Raw genomic sequence first — 19357 nt, forward strand, 5'->3', positions numbered from 1 at the left:
AGTATGCAACATTCTTGTTGATAGGCTGGAGTGTATGTAAACCAATTGTGGTTGAATCAAATGGCATTTATTCAACTTTTTAAATTGTAAGAGTGATACACGATCACTGTAGAAATTTTGTGAAATAAAAGGAAAAGGATAGTAATTTTTTCCCCATATTGTCTCACAGAGAATAACATTAAATTTCTGGACATATTTATTTCCAGTCTTTTCCTAGACATGGTCTTTTATGTAGGTATGATAATACTTAATATTAAATTTTGTAATATTAAATTTAATATTTCATTCATAACATTTCTCTGTGTCATAGAAAAATCTTTGTAAACAACTTTAAGTGGCCATTAATAGCTTACCAAATACATATAATTATATATATTTATAATTCAATAAATGAGAATTAAAAAGTACTAGAGAATCTTCCCCTTTAAAAGGAATCCCATGTGATTCCTGTTCTACTTTAGTGGATATGGACTATATTCACAGCAGAACACATTTATACCGACTTGATGGAAGGAAACACACAATGGCTGCTAAATCAGACTTAAGTGATAGAGTTCTTCCTGTCTCTTAATATTTTAAGCTTGCCCATTGGTATGTCTGCCCTGCATGTGTGTAGATGTAGCCATGCTTCTGTGAGACTACTGGTGAGTTTCCATCTGTCCAATCTCAAATTGTCAGAAGTGATAGGGGTAGGAGACTGGAGTGGTGCTTCCAGAGTTATTTTGCTTCTTGATTACAGCTGATGAAAAATATAGACAATAAACTGGGAGTCTTGACGCTCTCACCACCCCTCTAGGCTAAAGGAGAAAAGCCCTGAGAGGCAATAAGTGTCACCTACAGTGGCTACAGTATTGAAAGTCTGTCTGTTTATATTGGATGTTCGTTGGGTTTAACAGAACCCAAAAGATGCCTGCAGACAAGCTGTTTGCAGTAAAATCTAAAATCTGTCCATGAAACAACCTTTGGAGAAAGAGCTGAAGGACTTGAATACATCCTAAAGAATATAGAGGAATAATATTATTTACCCTGTGATACTCACAATGGACAACATGACAGATGCGTAAGTTTTGGTTCAGTTCTGCTTCATAAATATTTATTGACCACCGAGCTAGGCACTGTGAGAAACATATGGAATGTGACCCTGCAGTGATGAGACTGATAAAAAAAATAAATGAATTCCTGACTTCATACATTCAGGTATGTGCTGTTCTTTGAGAGGTTAAATATTTTTCTAGGGATTTTTTTTACCACTCCCAAATTTTCTAGCTGCTCTCTTAGAACTTGCCTTCAAGCCTGCAGCATTTTTAAAAAAATGTGTGTGTATAATATGCATATACATGTATTTAATATAGATTTAATTTTTAAAGTTAGCCAAAAGTTACCTAGTGCTAAGTCCTATGAATGAGGTAGAAGATCAACGTGGATAATATTCTGCTCATCTAAAAAGATGTGGGACTGTGGAAAACTGAGTTTGATTTTGGGGGTAAAGTTCATCAATTTTGAAGGAGGAGTTCCACTGATATTGTGCAGAATGCGGTATTACTGCCGTAAGTTTGTTGATTCTCAAAAGGACCCTCAAGGGAAATACTCATTTAAATACAAGAGCTTTGAAGTGTTTATAAAAAGTTCTAATTTCTTAGCTAGAAAGCCACACCTATAAAATGCTGTTAATCTTTAGAAATCTTCTGCCTTGCTAGGAAAACAATGTGATAGTTAGAGAGCAGGAGTTGGCATTAATTACTTGGTGCTGAAACAGGGCTGGGGTGGTCATGTGATACAGTCAGGAGGTTGGTGTGCCTGACCTGGCTCCCCTTTTCAGCTTTGCACCCACCCTCAAAGGTGTAGGTTGTCTTCTTGTTGGAATCTCCCCTCTCCTTTTCCCTTTCAGGTTTTCCCTTGCTAGTTGTTTTGTCCAGATTAATTTAGGAGAAAAGGGTATTGAGTGTGTCTGTGTGTGTTTAACTCCGCGGTTCCATGTTACTGCAGGAATGATTCTGGAAATGGGAAGTAAAGAAGGCAAACAATTAGCAAGAGTAGTTCAGGACGGTTTCTTGAAGTAGGTGAGTGAGACTAATTTGAACTAAGTTCTGGAGAACAGAGATGACATGCATTGCTTCAATGCACATGAAATTCAAATTTGTATAATGATGATACATTCTCTGTTTAATGCGTGGTAGCACTGCCTCCTACAATTGATTGCAAGACACTTGGGAAAAGGATGAGTGCTTCTGAATCTTTTGCATTCCTCACAGCACGTAGCAGAGTGCAGGACAGACTCAACCAGGCTCACCTCAACAGTCACCTCTTCTCTGAAATTTCCATGACCCTCCCCAGACAGAATTGTTACTCCCGTATTTCCATCTCATGTTCCTTTAAACAAACCCTGTGTCTTAGTCAGCTTGGGCTGCTAGTAACAAAATGCCATAGACAGGATGGCTTAAAGAACAGAAATTTATTTTCTCAAAATTCTGGAGTTTCGGAAGTCCAAGATCAAGGTGCCAGCTGATTCAGGTCCTGGTGAGGACTCTCTTCCTGGCTTGCAGATGACTGTCTTCTCACTGTGTCCTCACATGACACAGAAAGAGAGCAAGATCCCTAACGTCTCCTCTTATAAGGATACTCATCCTATTGGATCAAGGCTCCATCCTTATGACCTCATTTAACCGTCATTACTTCCTTTCTCCAAATACAGCCACACTGGGGTTAGGGCTTCAACATACAGATTTTGAGGAGACACAATTCAGTCCGTAGCACCCTTGGAACACTTATTATATTGTATTATAATAATTTGTCTGTCCCCAGTAGACTATGGTCTCCTTAGGTGCCAAGCACTGTGCTAGGCACCAAGAATCACAAAGATGGATCTTGCCCTCAAAGAGCTCTCACTGATGCAGCTTAGGTCACTGTTCCCTGGTGCATGAGGCTGTTGCCATAGCACAGTTAGTTCATGCCTTTGTATCATTATGACCACTCTGGCTTCATCCATGTGGTAGATGGAGGAGTGATTCTTAGAAAAGGCATGCTGGGCAGACATTCTAATAGGGATCTACTTACCTTGGAAAGATGATGCATTCAGGTTTGTTCTTCTTTTCTACTTTTTTTTTTTTAAGTTTAGGTATAACTTATAATGAAATGAACAGATCTTAAGTGTTCAGTTCAATGAGTTTTGGTAAATGTACACTCAAGATATGGAACACTTCCATTACCTCCACAAAGATCTCTCATGTGTCTTACAGTCAATCTTTATTCCTCAAAGGCAACCACTGCTCTGACTTCTATTTAAAATAGAGCACTTTTGCTTGTTCTAGAACTTCGTATAAATGGAATCATACAATATGTACTTCGTCTGGCTTCTCTCATACAGCATATGCATCTGAGATGCCACTAAGCTGTTGCTGTATCAGAAGTCCACTCCTCTTTGTTGCTGAGAATCTTATTGTATGCACATATCATATGTGTTTCTTCATTGACCTTTTGGTGGACATTTGGGTTGTCCTTAGTTTTTTGGTTATTATGGACATTTTTATACAAGTCTTTCTATGGTTAGAAATTTATAGCATGAAATGTTGAGACTAGAAAAGATGAGATCAGTTTTGAATAAATTAAGTGAGAAGCGCTTGTGGGTCATTCAGGCAGCGAGATCTAGGGCCAACTGGAATACACTCTAAGGCACAGAGGAGGGAGGTGGGCTAGTAACTTAGATTATGTAGTCCCTAGCCATTATGAATAGTTTAAAGCTGTGAGGAAGCCTTTAGGTAGACTAAAAGGCCCATGAGTTAAATCCTGAGGGATATCCGTATTTGAAAAGAGGACCCTCTAAGGAGGCTAAGAGAAACGTGACCGTTTATCTTTGTGTCACCAGGCAAAGGACCCGACAGTCACTTCTCAATTTGCTAAATTTAACAGAATGGGTGCAGAGGGCACGTTTATTGATGGAGCCTATAGGAGACAGATCAGGAAAAGAAATGGCATGTGGAGTCGCAAAGGACAGAATGAACTTGGTAGGTTGAAGAGGGGGAATGTTAAGGGCTAAACGCGGACTCTACCTTTGCTTAGACCGGGCTGGGAGGACCGAGCTATTAAAGATGATTAGGAAGGGTCAACCTACGCAGGGCCTGAAATGGGATGTCAGATGGAAGTATTTAGACCCGAAAAGGCCGGCTACCCTGAGAAGAGCCAGGCTTCTGGAGTGGGATGTGAGAACATGAGACTTCCTTTTGGGAGGGGCACTCTTAGGGGCGGTGCACTGGTGGCGACGCTGGCGACAGTGCTGAGTTGTTACTAGTGGTAGTGCTTTCCATTGGACTTGGCTTTGTAGCTGCTGCAGGGGAATAGTGCCTCCGACTGCTGTTGATTTCATGTCATTTCCTGACTCTGCCTCTGAGCCTTGGTAGCACAAGACAGAGGCGGTGGCATCTGTCTGCAGCTGGGAGGCAGTGCGTACGCGCCGGGCGGGGGATGTTTGGCTGGGAAGCCTAGGGCCGAGCAGCTGCCCAGCGCGGTGCGGGCGGGGTGGTCTTGGAGCCAGGCCACGCCCCCGCTCGCCTGCGCAGGCGCGCTTCGGGGCCGTTGCTGTCAGGAGCGCACTCGAGGCCGGTCGGCGGCGGGATCCGACGTCTGAGCTGGACCCTGCTGACTGAACCGAGCGCAGCAGCCGCGGGGAGGGCTGCGCGGCCCCGGCTCCCCGCCAGGTCGCGGAGACCAGTAGGGATTAGCGTGCAGCTGGTGGCGCAGGCACAATGGGGAACCGGGAGATGGAGGAGCTGATCCCTCTGGTGAACCGTCTGCAGGACGCCTTCTCCGCGCTGGGACAGACCTGCCTGCTGGAGCTGCCGCAGATCGCCGTGGTGGGCGGCCAGAGCGCCGGCAAGAGCTCGGTGCTTGAGAACTTCGTGGGCAGGTGAGCGCGCGGGGCGACCCGCTCCGGGCCGTTGGAGCGTGGACCCCGAGGCTGGACCAGGGGCTGCGGCGGAGCCGAGGGCAGAGCAGCGGTGTCCGTGAGGCGGGCGGGGTCGTCCCGGCTCCGAGCATCCTCCGTCCCTCCCCGCCTGGTGGCCCTCCAGTCTGCCTTTCATCCTGTGATACAAAGCCATTTCCTCCCTGTCCTCGGGTTGAGGAGTCGGGGGAGGGGGGCCGCCCCAGCATCGACTTCCCCCCGCCCAGTACGCACCAGCCCCAGCCCTGGGCAGCCTAGATGCGTAGCGAGTCCGGGCGCTTCCCGGTCCCGCTCTCCGTTTTCCCGGCTCAACATCCTCCTCCTTTTCCTGTCAGCCTCCCCGAGGCTCTCCGCGAGGCTGTGAGGTTTATTTCCCCGCCTCCCTCCCCCACTGGAGACGCTTTCCTTCTCGCCCTGGTTCTCGGCTCCTCTCAGCTGTCTACTGTTCGAGACAGTCGTCGCCTGCCCCTAGCAGGGGAGGCGGGATGCGAGGAGAAAGAAATCATTTGTTGTGGTGAAGCTTTAACGGGCGACGCTTCCCCACCATTCTCCTCTCTAGGAGTCTAAGAATAAAAGGTGGTGTGTTCGCGTGTGCACCGAGTCACAGCTCCAGGCATCTGTCAGAGAAACCGAGGCACAGACTCTGGAGTGGGGGTGAACGTAGACTTGTGTTGTCCAGGTGCCATGTCATTCCTGCATCATCTCGGAATGGACCAGCGTCTTTCTCGCACTCTCTCCGCGCCCCCTCCCCCAGCAGCGTCTTCCGTTTCCTAAGCTTTTATTTGTCCTGCGAGTCTTCAGGATAACGTGCTGAATCTAAATTGTAGTTACGGGTTTCGTCGTTACTCTTAATTCAGAAAAAAAAAAAAACCCTAAAGAATTCATTTTAAAATTGGAAATCAGCATTTTTTTTTCCACTGAGCAATTCCTGAGGGATTAAGTTACCTTAACGGCCTTGCCTGAGGAGTGCAGACATTAGCTAAGAAAAGCCCATTTGAAAGCATTATGAAAGCTGAAATCTGTTTCCCAGTAGTAAACCAGGTAGAAATGTAGAGCAGCCGAGAGAGTGGGCTGGAGGGGGTACAATCCAGAGATTGTACCTTACTCTCCTTATTTAGCTGGTTAGTGATTCGGAAGGTTCTTGTTTTTTTTTTTTTTTTTTTTCTTTTTCTTTTTTTGTTAGTGTTTGTGTAAAATTTAGGTATTCCTGCATCTCCTTTGGAAATGCTAATACCTGTAAAGTGAATATTCTCTTCTCTCAGATAGTGCTCTATCTCTCAGATGATACTTAGGTATTTTTTTTCCTCCCTGTTTGAACTAGAAAGCTAAGAAACCTAATAAAAAGTAAAATTGCTGACAGTTGGCTGGTATCTTTGAGTAAGTCACTTAATCACTTTGCCTTGGTTTTATCATTAATTTGAGTGATGAGAAAAGTGATGGTAAAGCATTTTGCCTACGTCATCATAGACTTATGGTGAAACGATGGATGAATATGTGATTTCAAGCATGTACACACAACAGTTACATACTTAAGGGTTTTACTTTCTTTGATTTATTGCCAGTGAAATTTGCTAAATTTAAAGTGGTATCCATAGGGAAGATGAGGCTTGATGACAATGTATTTTTGGGTTTTCAAACTCCAGAACATTTAATGTGATGTCATAATATTCATTTAACTGCTTTGGTTTTTTAAACAAATGCTTAAGAGTTAAAATTGTGATTCAAGTACAATAAGCATGTTTATACATCTTTCATAAATTTAGTTGGATGAGTCTGTATTATCAGTATTAAAAATGAACTGTTTGTGCCAGGAGCTTTTGAACCTAATGCCAATTTTATGCATGTATCTCAATTCTATTCTCCAGGTTTTCAAGCCTAACACGTTCCTTAATGCTGCAATGAAAGTGTATACATTTTTCCTCACTAGCTATATTCTTTTAAAATGCAGATCTAAAGAAAATCTGAAAGAGTAAAATATTTTAGCCTGAACACTTTTTTAATGACAGAGTGAAAAATAGGGACATCATAAATATTATACAAATCACAGCATTTAGCAGAATACATTAGAAATTTACTATACTTCTAAAAGTTTTACTGATAATGACCATTAGAGTGTCAAATCAAAGAAAAGGTTAACAAAAAGGGAAAAACTCAATACATATAGAAAGGCTTTATTATCTGTAGAGATGACACTTGTCTAGCAAGCTTATGTATTAGGAGAAATTTAATTAAAAAGGTCATTTGACTTAATAAAGCTTTCAGACATTGAATTACTGCAGAATCCAATTGCTAATTGTAAACCAACCTTAGGGAAAAAGGAGTTTCTCTATTTTGTTAGGAGATTCATCCTAGGCAAAAAAAAAGCATACTCACATTCCACTATAACCTTTTGTCTTCTTATTATCCAGAATTTTTTCAGTAAAGATAAGGTCCTTTAAGAATGAAACTTGCTTCTTTTACATGTAGCTCTGTTCATTTTAAAACTCTGACCTCTGTGCAGTTACTGAATGCGGTCATAAAACAAGAGGTCTTTACTTGTGTAAATTAATAGCATTTGCTTGTCATTTAAGCTTGTTGTCTTAAAATAATGATGCATTTTCTCCTCAACATTTAACAATCTATGATTAGTGGACCAGCCATCTCTTCTCCTTTCAGTTTGTTCATATTGATATTTTTGACGTTACTGAATGAATTTGGTTGTGAATGTGTTTATTTCATTTAACTGTAGCTCTAAAATTCAGTTTTGGGGTGACAAGTTTGAGATTGTTATGAATAAGATGAGTCATGAATGAGCTACTTGTTTGTGATTTTTCTTGCTGAAGTGATGAATTTACATATTAATGTGATATAATGTGAGTAACCAGATTGTTCTTTTGGATATACAGATGAGATATATACTGGCAGTGAGAGGCAGCTTTAGAGGTCTAATGAATACAGCTGGGACTCATGGTCTGAATATAGGGGTTCACTAACTGGCTTGTGGTCTGCCCATTGGTCTGGTTTGTGTACAGAAGAGTCAAATTTATTCAGCTACTTTTACATCCAGTTTTTTTTTAACAGTGCAGTGAGGATGATGATGATGATGATAATGATGGTTAACATTTATTGAGAGCTTACTATGCATCAGGTGCTATTTTAGGTGCTTTTACATGGATAAGTTCATTGAATCCTCATAAAACCCCAAAGAGGAAGATACTTTTGAGTTCCATTTTATAGAGGAGGAAACTGAGATTTAGAGAGTTTGAGTAACTTGCTAAAGGCAGATTTAATATAAAAACAGTAGAATCAGGATTCACCCTGAGCTGTTTGGACTCGATACCTATGCTGTAAAATCTCTGTGCCATATTGAACCCTCTCTGTATTAAGATTGACCAATTCCTCTGGTAAGTACTTTTAATTTATTTCTTTGACACTTAAAAGCACCACCTAAATAAATAAAAAGCTGCTATATTAATAATTTTAAATTTATGTGTATCTATCTTGCCTCATTTCACAGAGGATTTGAGGCAACCCCTTAGGCAGAAGCAACATTAGAAAGATAAGAATTTTTCTTTACTGTATTAGACATTCTTGAAGGGAGGTCTAAGCATATAATTGGGTTGTTTATTTAAGTATGTGTTTAGAGTGAATATAACTTGTTTACAGAGGTGTTAAGTAAAAACTGTACTAGTTGCTAATGTGCAAATGTTTTTTAATGATATACTTGTTAGAAACGTTAGTTCTTCACTACTAATTATATAGGCAGAAGATTCCACATTATTTTTTATTCTAGCCCGAGTGGTAAACAGACTTTTTTAATTTTGCACAAATAGAATAGGTTTTTTGATTTATTTGAAAATATAAAAGATTTAAAAAATGATTTTGTTGAAAGGATTTAATTTCAATGTGGAAATATCAAATAATGTATACTTATTTAGCTGTTAGTTTTCTAAAGATGAATATGTTGATTATCAGCGTTGTTTGGTGGGAGAACCTTAAAAGTGAGCCATTTGATGCTGTTGTTGAATGAACATAACCAGATAATTAAAAAATCTGAAAGTCATTTATATGACTTAGACACTAATTTACTCTTAAATCCTTTGAATAATTTCATGAGTATTTAAAAATTGAGGAGGTAAGCGTTCTCTAACTGCAAATGAGATGGGGCACAGAAGCATTCATATTAGTAAAATTCTTAATTCAGAAATGGATTTGTATTGAGGAAGAGATTTTTAAAAACATCAGAGCATCTGAATTACTGAGTATTTTTCAACAAATGGCTTCCAAGTATTAAAGTTATTAGATAAATGGGTGCTAACAGTTAAAATGTGATAATTGTTGAAAATCATGCTTCATGGTTCTCAAGGGTCTATTTAAATAAAGTATCAGGAACATGAACTTTTTCTCATTCAACAATGAATTGCTAAAACCTGAAATTACAAAGCTATTTTTGCTGAATTAAAATTACATACTGTACTTTTAGGTTATCACAAATTCACTGTTGGTAGCATTTAGTTATAACAATCAGCTTAATTCTTTTTTATTACTAACACCTGAGAAGCAATACAACTATGTGAACTGGACTGGATAGGATATCTCTGTTTTGAAATTTACTTATGATTAACAGATATTAAAAAAATGGCCTTGATTAACTTCTTTAGGAATGAAGTTGGGCAGGCATCGCCCAGAAGAATGGAAACTTAGTAGATACCTATGCTAGAGGGTAGGCTACTGGGTTCTCTACCAACAGGACATACATTTAGTATATTAGGTGTTTATCTCAAGTAGTAAGTACCTTTTGCTAGGGCTAATAAGTAGAGTTAAATTGTGATGTTTTACTTACTATGATTTATTTAATTTTAAGGGAGGACTGGAAGCAGCTAAAAAAATAGATAATTTTTGTCCTCTTCAACCAGGGGCAAGTCAAAGGAACTCTGAACTACTGTGTTGTGTAGAATAACCAATTTATTTTTCTGTATGGCCAGCATTAATTTAAAAATTCTAATGAATTATAGTAAACAGATTTTTATAAAGCAGAAGGAAGAAGGGAGCCAATGTTTGTTTAGCCTTACTTGGTGACAGGCATGGATGCTGTGATATACTTTCCATGCCTCCTGTACCTTACTTGTTTTCACATCCCCATGTCAATAGGGCAGGAAACTCAGGGTTAGAGAGAGAAGCAATTTGCGCAGAGTCACATGGCTAGTGAGTGGGATTTAGCTCTGAGTATGACTCCTATTGATATTCTTGACAAATATGGGCAAGTAAAGTCAATGAGCATGTATTACTGAGTTTTAAGTGTACTGGCTAAGAATGTAGAAGGAAGTGTGAGTGTGTAGGAGCTGATGTGCATGTAAAAAGAGAACTGACCGCATAAGGTATGAAACTATAACTTTAAAAGACTGTAAAATGAATTCAGTCGGGATAATGCAACAATAAATGGGACAAAATAATTTATACTATGTCAATTTATTTTTACACAAAAGAAAACGGCTCTGAAAAATTAGTTATGAAATTGAATTGTGATATAGTGGAAAGTAGACAATATTTGAGTTTATAGTGTCAGTTGGCAGCCCGTATCATTTTAGCTCAAGGCTGCATGTGTTGAAGTATCAATGTCAAAGTAGGGAGGTGGTGATCTGGGTCTCAGTGTCTGACTTGACAACAAGGCATTGAATTTAGACTGTCACTTTATCACAGAGAGATACTGTATATTGGAGAGGGCCTGCGAGAAGAGCAGCAGGAAAGAAAAGAGGTTGGAGAGATTAAAAATATAACTGGGTGCACTGAGGGTGGGATAGGTTGGACCAGCTGCTTTATAGGGATATGTAAGGCACTAATACTTAAGGGAGGTGGAATACTATTTTCTTTTTAAAGAATAAGACAGTTTAGTTAAAGTAGTGAAGTAAATGGAAGACAAAATGTCAGGGAAAATGTTCTGAAGGCAAACTTGAGAATAGAATGTGTTTAGAAAGAGGAGGGTAAAAGCAGAGGGTTGACACAAAATGATTTGTGTTCTTGAGTAAAACACTGTTCCAGAAAATTAGGTTTATTAATACCAGAATGGTTTTTTTTTTTTTTTTCCTGCATTACAGAGAAACGAGATTTGCCCAAGGTCAGACAGAGAATCAGAGTTGAGTTTGAAACTTGGTGTTCTGAACTGGGAGCCCGTTGGCAGTTAATCATCTTCTCTTCCTCCTCTTACTATTTGAAAGTGCCTCCCTCTCACAATTACCACCTCCTTTTCCCATTCCCTTCCATTGGACCAATCTTTCCTTCTCCTTCATACTTGCCTCCATTACTTTCTGTGATGATAGACCAGCAGTGATGTTTTTTCCCCCCATACACAATAGGGTAAGGAGACAGGGAGCAGAATTTCTCTCAGACTTAGATCAGGTAATTTGGCTGAGATAATAGACTCTCAAGTAAATTGTGACTTTTAGGAAACAGATGGGCCCAGCAAAAAACTACATGAAATAGTGAATGTTTTTACACATTAGTATTTTCCCACCAGGTGGGCATATCTAGAAAGTTGTGCCTGGGATGGTCACTGATTGGCCTTACTTTAACCAAGGAGAGTTTCTGAAAAGTTGTATATAAATAAATAATGTAAATGGAAAGATTAGAATTTAAAGAAATGCGTGAGGTTTTTGGTAAACTAGGAGATATATTTGGGTAGCAAATCATCATCCTTCAGTTTGTCTATTTCATATTCTTACTTTTTTTGTTTGTAGTCTTTGAGACCCATTGTCATGGAAAATTTAACAATTTCAACAAGCATTAATGTTATTAAATTCTCAATATTAATAAGAAAGACAAGCTAGTTGTTGAGGAAAGTATGATTTATTTAACCCATGAATTATATGAATGATACAGGATTGCTTTAGGTCTTATTTTTCCTCTAACATCCTGCTGAAAATTCTTTATTCCCAGGAGGTAAAGTGTATATCTCAGTGCTTCTTTGTGACACTGTGTCATTTTCATTTCTCATGGCTTCCAGGTCATGATATAGCCGGGAATAACACATACATACCTGTAAGAAATGGATAGGGCTTCCAAAGGACCTCATTGTTTCATTGGCTTGAAACTGAAAAGATGAATCCATTTAAATCAAGTAATTTGATGGGTGCCTAATCTTATTTATGATGTTTGTTTCCTAGATCCTGAAAAAGCCAATTTTGAAAGGAGTCATCGTATTCTGTGATAGAGTGTAGGCTTTGCTGACTGATGTTTCAATCCCACCTCTAACTCCATACTAGCTTGGCTCCTCAGCCAGGCATTGAACTTGGAAACTGGGACTTAATTTCCTCGTTTGCAATATAGGGACAATAATATAGACTTTGTGCATTTGAGTTCCAAGTAAGATGATGTAAAGTATATGGCCCATAAGCATTCAATAAATGATTGCTGTGAGATTGTGATTTATCAGAAAAACATGACCAAAATAATTCTCAAATATATTTGGTCTTCAATCACAGTTTCTGGTTCACAGCTCCCTAAACCTTTGGAATTTCCTAAGTGTTGAGAGTGATAAAGTTGTCCTTTGTTAGGTTAATGAGGTGACTTTTGGAAAGCACTCAAGGATGGGGGCTGGTTGCTAGTGGAATCAGCCATGGGTTTAGAGGGTTGGAACTTTCAGTCCCATCCCCCAACCTCCAGGAAGGGGAGAGGAGATCAAAGTTGAATCAATCTCCAGTGACCAGTGATTTAATGGATCATGACTGTGATGAAGCTTCCATAAAAAACCCAAAAGGACAGAGTTCAGAGAGCTTCCAGGTTGGCGAACACGTGGAGATTTGGGGAGAGTGGCGTACCTGGAGAGGGCATGGAAGCTCCTTGCCCTTTCCCTGTATCTTGTCCTTTGCATCTCTTCCATCTGGCTGTTCCTGAGTTACATCTTTTTATAATAAACCAGTATGATGTACTTAGTGAAATGTTTCTTTAAGTTCTCTGAGTTGCTCTAGCAAATTAAAAAAAAATTTTTTATTGAAGTGTAATTGATTCACAGTGCTAGTTTCAGGTGTACAGCAAAGTGGTTCAGTTATACATATATACCTACATATATATTTTCAGATTCTTTTCCATTATAAGTTATTACAAGAAATTGAATATAGTTTCCTGTGCTACTAAGTAGGTCCTTGTTTATTTTATATATAGTAATGTGTGTCTGTTAATCCCCAATCCCTAGTTTACCTCTCTCTGCCCTTTCTTCTTTGGTAACCATAGTTTGTTTTCTATGTTTGTGAGTCTGTTTTTGGTTTGTAAATAGAATTTGTATTTTTTTAGATTTCACATGTAAGTGATTTAATATGTTTGCTTTCCCTGTCTGACGTCACTCAATATGATAATCTTTAGGTCCATCCATGAAGCTGCAAACGGCATTATTTTATTCTTTTCATGGCAGAGTAATGTTCCATTCCACATCTTCTTTATCCAGGTATCTGTTGATGGACATTTATGTTGTTTCCATGTCTTGGCTATTGTAAATAGTGCTGCTATGAACATTGGGGTGCAAGTGTCTTTTTGAATTATAGTTTTCTCTGGTTACATGCCCAGGAGTCAAATTGCTGGATCATATGGTGAATCTATTTTTAGTTTTTTAAGGAACCACCATATTGTCCTCCATTGAGGCTGTGCCAAATTTACATTCCCACCAACAGTGTAGGAGGGTTCCTTTTTCTTCACACTCTCTTTAGCATTTGTTTGTAGACTTTTTAATGATGGCCGTTCTGACTGGTGTGAGGTGATACCTCATTGTAGTTTTGATTTTCTACCAAATTAATTGAACCAAGGAGGAGGTTGTGGGGACCTCTGATTTATAGCCAGAAATGTGGGTAACAATCTGGACTTACGACTGGAGTCTGAAGTCTAAGGATGGAACCTCCAATCTGTAGCCAGTTGGTTAGAAGTGCACATAACAACCTCAGCTTGTGATTGGTGCCTGATGTTGGGGCGGAGGGGAGTTTTGTGGGATGAGCCCTTGACCTGTAGAATCTGATGCTTTCTCTAAGTAGGTAGTCAGAATTGAGTTGAATTCTAGGACAGCCGGGTAGTGTCCAGAGGACTGCTTGTTGTTGGTATGGGAAACCCCCTCCCCATGTTAGAATTGTATCAGAACCCATTTAATGGTTATTAGTTTTAGTCTTTAATCTAGAATGGACCTTTTCTAACTATTTTAACAAACAAAAGTAAATTTAGGAAAGACAATAGATAGTAATGTGTATTTGCAAATTCTTTTTTTTTTGCATCTTAGAAAATTATAGCCACATCAAAATAGTTTTAGGTCATGCAGTAATGTGTATTTGCAAATTCTTTTTTTTTTTTGCATGTTAGAAAATTATAGCCACATCAAAATAGTTTTAGGTCATACTAACCTAAAGTATACTAGAAAAAGAATGCATTGCCCGCATTTAGCACTACCATGGTAAATTTTTTTCTTTAAACAGGTACATACAATGTAAATCCAGTTTGTATACTCTTCCCTCTCAAGAGTTCCAAAGAACTTTTTCATTTATTCTGTTATTAATCCTTACAATATCCCTGAGAGTAGAGTAAAGGCATGTTTTATTAACCTCAATTTAAAAATGTGGAAGATTGAGCTGAAAAAGAGGTTAAGTGACATGCTAGGGTTTAAGTGGTGAATACTAGAGATAATGAACATAGTAGAATTAATAACACAGAGATAATAGAATGAAAATGAATTTTGCTGAAATTATTTTCAGACATTCTCTTAGAAAATGAATTTTAAGCATGGTATTTGATTCTGTGATATGGAGTAAACCATTCTTAGCATATCTTTATCTTTTGGAAATGTTAGATGAAATTGTAGACAAAGATCGGGGTAGAAGTAAGTAAAACAGCTGAGAGAGTCCGACTGGAGAAGCAGGACTACTTATTAGCACGCATATGCGCGAAGGCCAAGGAACAGAAGTGATCTACAGCCAAGAGGTCAAGAGGCAAGACAGAAAAATAGTGGTGTTTAGTGTTGTTAGACCTTAGAGAAGTGCCAGAATTCTTATGGTAGGTGTTGAAGTAATACCCAATGACTCTAATCTTCAGTGGAAAGAGTCATATTCTGACATGACTGATATCTCTACAACTTGTTAACCTTCAGTTTTAGCTCTGAGCTAGTTAACTGGTTCCATTTGGAATTATATTATCATTGTATCACTAGGTATGTCTCAGAAGCTTTGTGTAAGAATAGTTTTAGGTTATCCAGAGGAGGCTGAGTGTATGTGTCTCTGTTTCTGTTTTCTGATTAATAAAACTGAGGTCCAGACTTTTCATACATTTAAAGGAAGAGAAAAGGCCCACAGTTTATTTTCATGGATCCTAGTATTCATGATCCTGAGTCCTACTTCCTGGACAACAACCATTGTGTGGTGAGATTTTTACATTCTCATCTAGAAATACCTTTATAGCTAACATTAGTCTTTGTAGATTCAATTTAAGAAACTTTAATCTGTTTACTTAATCCAAAAAAAAAATCATGTGAAATTGTGGAGGGATACTGATTTTATTGGCCTACTTTGAGTATTATATACCCAGGAATTTTTTTTTTTTTTAAGTCAGTGAAGAAAGGAAATGGTGGAAGTATCATGAGTCTCTTGCTTCAAGAGCAAGAGGAAGAATGGGAAGAAAGAAGCTTTGCTGAGTTGATTGTCTGCTATATTGAGGGGAGATTTGAAGAAAAAACATAATTTTACTGCTGAGGGAGTTAGGAGTATCAGTGAGTTACATAGTTTGAGGTAGATTTGATTTACACCCATAGTAGGTGTTCCCTGGAAGTTAAAGAAATGCCTCATATAAGCCGAGGCAACATGGCAGACAGCAAGGAGAACTGGGGTTAGTTTGGTCTTTACTGTCACCCCAGTGGTCTTCCTCAGCTCTCCCCGTGTGATTTAGAGGCCCTCCTCGGTGATCTTTGTTCATACTTCACTGCTTGCGGGTCTTACCTGTGCAGCTGGTTGCCTTGTCTGTCTACCCAACTGTTTGCGGCTTCCATGAAGTCAGGAGCTGTGTTTCATTTGTTATTTTCCGTAACACCGTGCCAGCATACCGCGGGAGCTAAAGTGAATGAATTAATTATGTGATTCTATGCAAGACATTTATACAAGCTGAAACATACCTTCTTCATCAGTAAATTGGTTGAGGATAGGGGTGGATGTTGGACTAGATCTGTGTTTTTCAAGTTGTGGGTGTGACCTATTAGTGGGATATGATATCAATTTAATGGGCTGCAGCAATCTTAAAAAAGTGTCAGAGTATGTTCTAGGTAGTAATGATAAGCACTGTATTGTAAAACTTTTGTATTAATTGTGTATTTGTATATGTGTACCATGCTGCACTATAAAATATTTTTTACTATGATTGTCCTCAGAATTGTTGAATATCTCTGAACTAGATTAAATGTAATGTTACTTCTAGTCATTTTTTGAATTCTATATTTCAGTGGTAGAATATATCTTTATATTATAGAAGCCAAAATTCAAGCTGTACTATTTCACTAGGTGAGTTAAAATGAAGATAATTATTTTTATTTTGTTAAATTAACTCTTTTTTTTTTTGTCAGGGGGAGGTAATTTGGTTATTTATTTATTTTTTTGCATGTGATCATTTACTTTGTGATTACAATACCTTTTACTTTTTATCGATAGCAGTATTTTAGTTAACTCATTTTATTTTATTAATTAATTAATTTTAAACATTTTTAAATTGAGTTATAGTCATTTTACAATGTTGTGTCAAATTCCAGTGTAGAGCACAGTTTTTCAGTTATACATGAATATATACACATTCATTATCACATTCTCTTTCTCTGTGAGCCACAGTTATTTATTTTTTTAATGGAGATACTGGGGATTGAACCTAGGACCTTGTGTATGCTAAGCATGCACTCTACCACTGAGCTGTACCTTCCCCCTAACTATCTTTTAATTGAAAAAGGAATATGTGTATATGAAACTCAGACTTTCCAATAGTGCACACAGTAAAAATTGTGTTTCACTAAAGTTTCTTATTAAGATGCTCATTTAACATGCATACCTGACAAATTATTTCTGGGTTTATATTTTCTTTATATGACATTGATTTTGAGGACAGAGCGTTTAATAAACTTGTTTGGTTGTAGGTAGAAGATTCAACCAGTTGAGAAAGAATATATTTGAAAATTCTACTAGCAGATGGATTTATTCTCTCACTGAGTCATTTACAGTCGTATTTTGAGAGTCCACTACATGCCAGAAACTGTGTGAGGTTCTATGTGTATAGCAGCCCCTTCAAAGGACTTGGTGACCTAGAAGAGTACAATGCTTGATACGCATTGTGTTGTTGTTATCAGGGAAAACAGGCTAACAATTCTTATGCAAGGCATTTGTTAGAAAGTAGTTGTCCAGGTCATGATGATGTCTCCAAATATTTGAGGAGCTGTTAATTGGAGAGCGATTAGATTGACTCTGTATGTCCTCAGAAGACAGAACAAATGGATGAAAGTTAGAGGCAGACAGATTTGAGCAGTCTCCCTTACATTAAGCTCAACAGAACAGTTAAAAAATAGAATGAGTTGCCTGTGAAGCGTAAAGTATTCCATCACCAGAAGGATAAAAGCTGGGGATTAAAGACTGACTGGCTCCTTGGCGTGGTGTAGATGGGAGGCAGGTTGAGCCTATTTGAAGGTTCTTGACTTTGAAGGTTCTTTTTAACTTAGCCTGTGATTAGGATTGCTGGATGTCACAGAGAAACCTGGCTTAAAAAAAAAGCTTTTCTATAGACTATCTCTAGGTCAATAAAAAATGCCAGACATATAAAAGGGTTAAGACCTCCCTGGGTCTAGACCTTCCAGGCCTTCAAAGAATAGTTGCGGATGTAAAGAAACTGGAATCTCTCACTAAGTGACTAATTCCATGAAGCAGTGGATAAGGATGTTTTAGTGGTAAATTGTGTTTATTCTTTGAAAAAAATAGAATGGAATAAAAGCTTGATTTTAAAATCTGCTTTTCCTAAAAATCTCACTTCTTTCAGTGGTATACTATTTTAGAGACATGAAAAAATAAAACCCCATCACTTTTCTTTTTTAATTTGTAAAATCTTCCTGCATCTAATACATATTGTAATTTCCTTATTTGGAACACCTTTTAGGTCTACCCTTTCCTCTGTATTCTCACTGAGACCATTCTGGTCTAGGTCCTTCCCTCACATGTGGATAACTTTGATAGCACCTACTCTTTCCCTTCCTTCATTTCTCATCCATTCATCCCACGTTAATATTGCTACTCTCAGATTACTCCTCCAACACACAGCTTTAATGCTGCTGTCCTCAAGAACCTTCAGTTGCCACCTACTTTTTAAAATCTCTATATGGTTTCCAAAATCTTCTACCTGTTTAGCTTTTGTTTCCCACTCCTCCCGAATGTGTTTTCCTGTCTCTTTTTATCATCTTTTCTGTGTATACTGTGGTCATTTCTGATTACAAGCTGGGAAGAGCATGATATTTTGTGACCAAAAAGATTTCACAGTCCACATGTATTTGAGTGCCTACTTGTGGGATGAAAAGGTAATTAGAAAATACTTGCTTTGAACAGAACCTAATGTAGACTAGCATAGAGTGACTCCAGATCTTGTAGAATGTTGAGGTAAAGAACATGTAGTCTCTGAAACCAGACTGCCTGAGTTCACTTCCTAGCTTTGCTGAACCGCTCGGTCCCTCAGCTTTCTCATCTATACAATGGGGTGATAGTCAGACCCACCCTTCACAAAGTAGTTGTGAAGATTAAATTAGTTAATATAGGTAAAGCACTTAGGGCAGTGTCTATTGCATACCAATAGTTATGTGTTTGTTTATTATTGGGGATGGAAGTTTGGAGAGAATTTGGGTGTCTTTAGAGGTACAGAGTGGTCTGGATGGTTAAAGGAAAATATATCTCTTCGAGAGTCGAGGAAAGATTTCATGACATAAGTAGGGTTTGAAATGAGTGTGAGAGAATAAGAATTTGGTAAGTTGAGATGGGACCAGAAGCAGAGGCCACAGATTGCAGCATTCTCTGACCCCTTGATGACTTAGGGTTGATTCCCTAAGTTTAGTTCCATACTATTTAGCACTTCAAGGTTTCTGACTGATTTATATTAGTTTTTGGTCCCTGAGGCAGACTGCAAACTCCTTATTGGTATTTCCCATAGTATATTTTCCAATTCTGTTTCAGTACTTAATTTTTATTGAGTTTTCACTAGTTAAATTGTTGGCCCAATTTCAGATGGGTTGGTATTGGGAGTAAAGATCATGGATCATGTAGAAAGATATTACTATTGGACCTTTAAGAGATAGCATTGACTGTGTTTAATGAATGAATGCTCTTAGGTTGATAAGCTAATGTTTGGAGCCTACCTTCCTTAGTTTTTGAGTTATCTTTTTTCTTACCTGTGCTTTTTTATCTACTTTTTTATTAA

At 38.4% G+C, this 19357-nt stretch overlaps 1 protein-coding gene across 5 annotated transcripts in view; it reads left to right on the forward strand.

The window, feature by feature from the left end:
* The first annotated feature begins 4340 nt into the window (after positions 1-4340).
* Positions 4341-19357, forward strand: part of DNM3 (dynamin 3) — a 459598-nt gene continuing 444581 nt past the window's right edge. For 3 of the 5 annotated variants that reach the window (XM_074349800.1, XM_074349799.1, XM_074349801.1), the window contains exon 1: positions 4343-4900. In XM_074349800.1, coding sequence (XP_074205901.1) covers positions 4740-4900 — 161 coding nt within the window. In that variant the 5' untranslated portion in view covers positions 4343-4739. Of the gene's footprint in view, positions 4901-19357 lie in introns of all 5 variants that reach the window. The other 2 variants (XM_074349798.1, XM_074349802.1) reach the window with 2 other exon arrangements.

This window comes from Camelus bactrianus, chromosome 21 (genome assembly GCF_048773025.1).
Source record: "Camelus bactrianus isolate YW-2024 breed Bactrian camel chromosome 21, ASM4877302v1, whole genome shotgun sequence".
NCBI lineage: Eukaryota > Metazoa > Chordata > Mammalia > Artiodactyla > Camelidae > Camelus > Camelus bactrianus.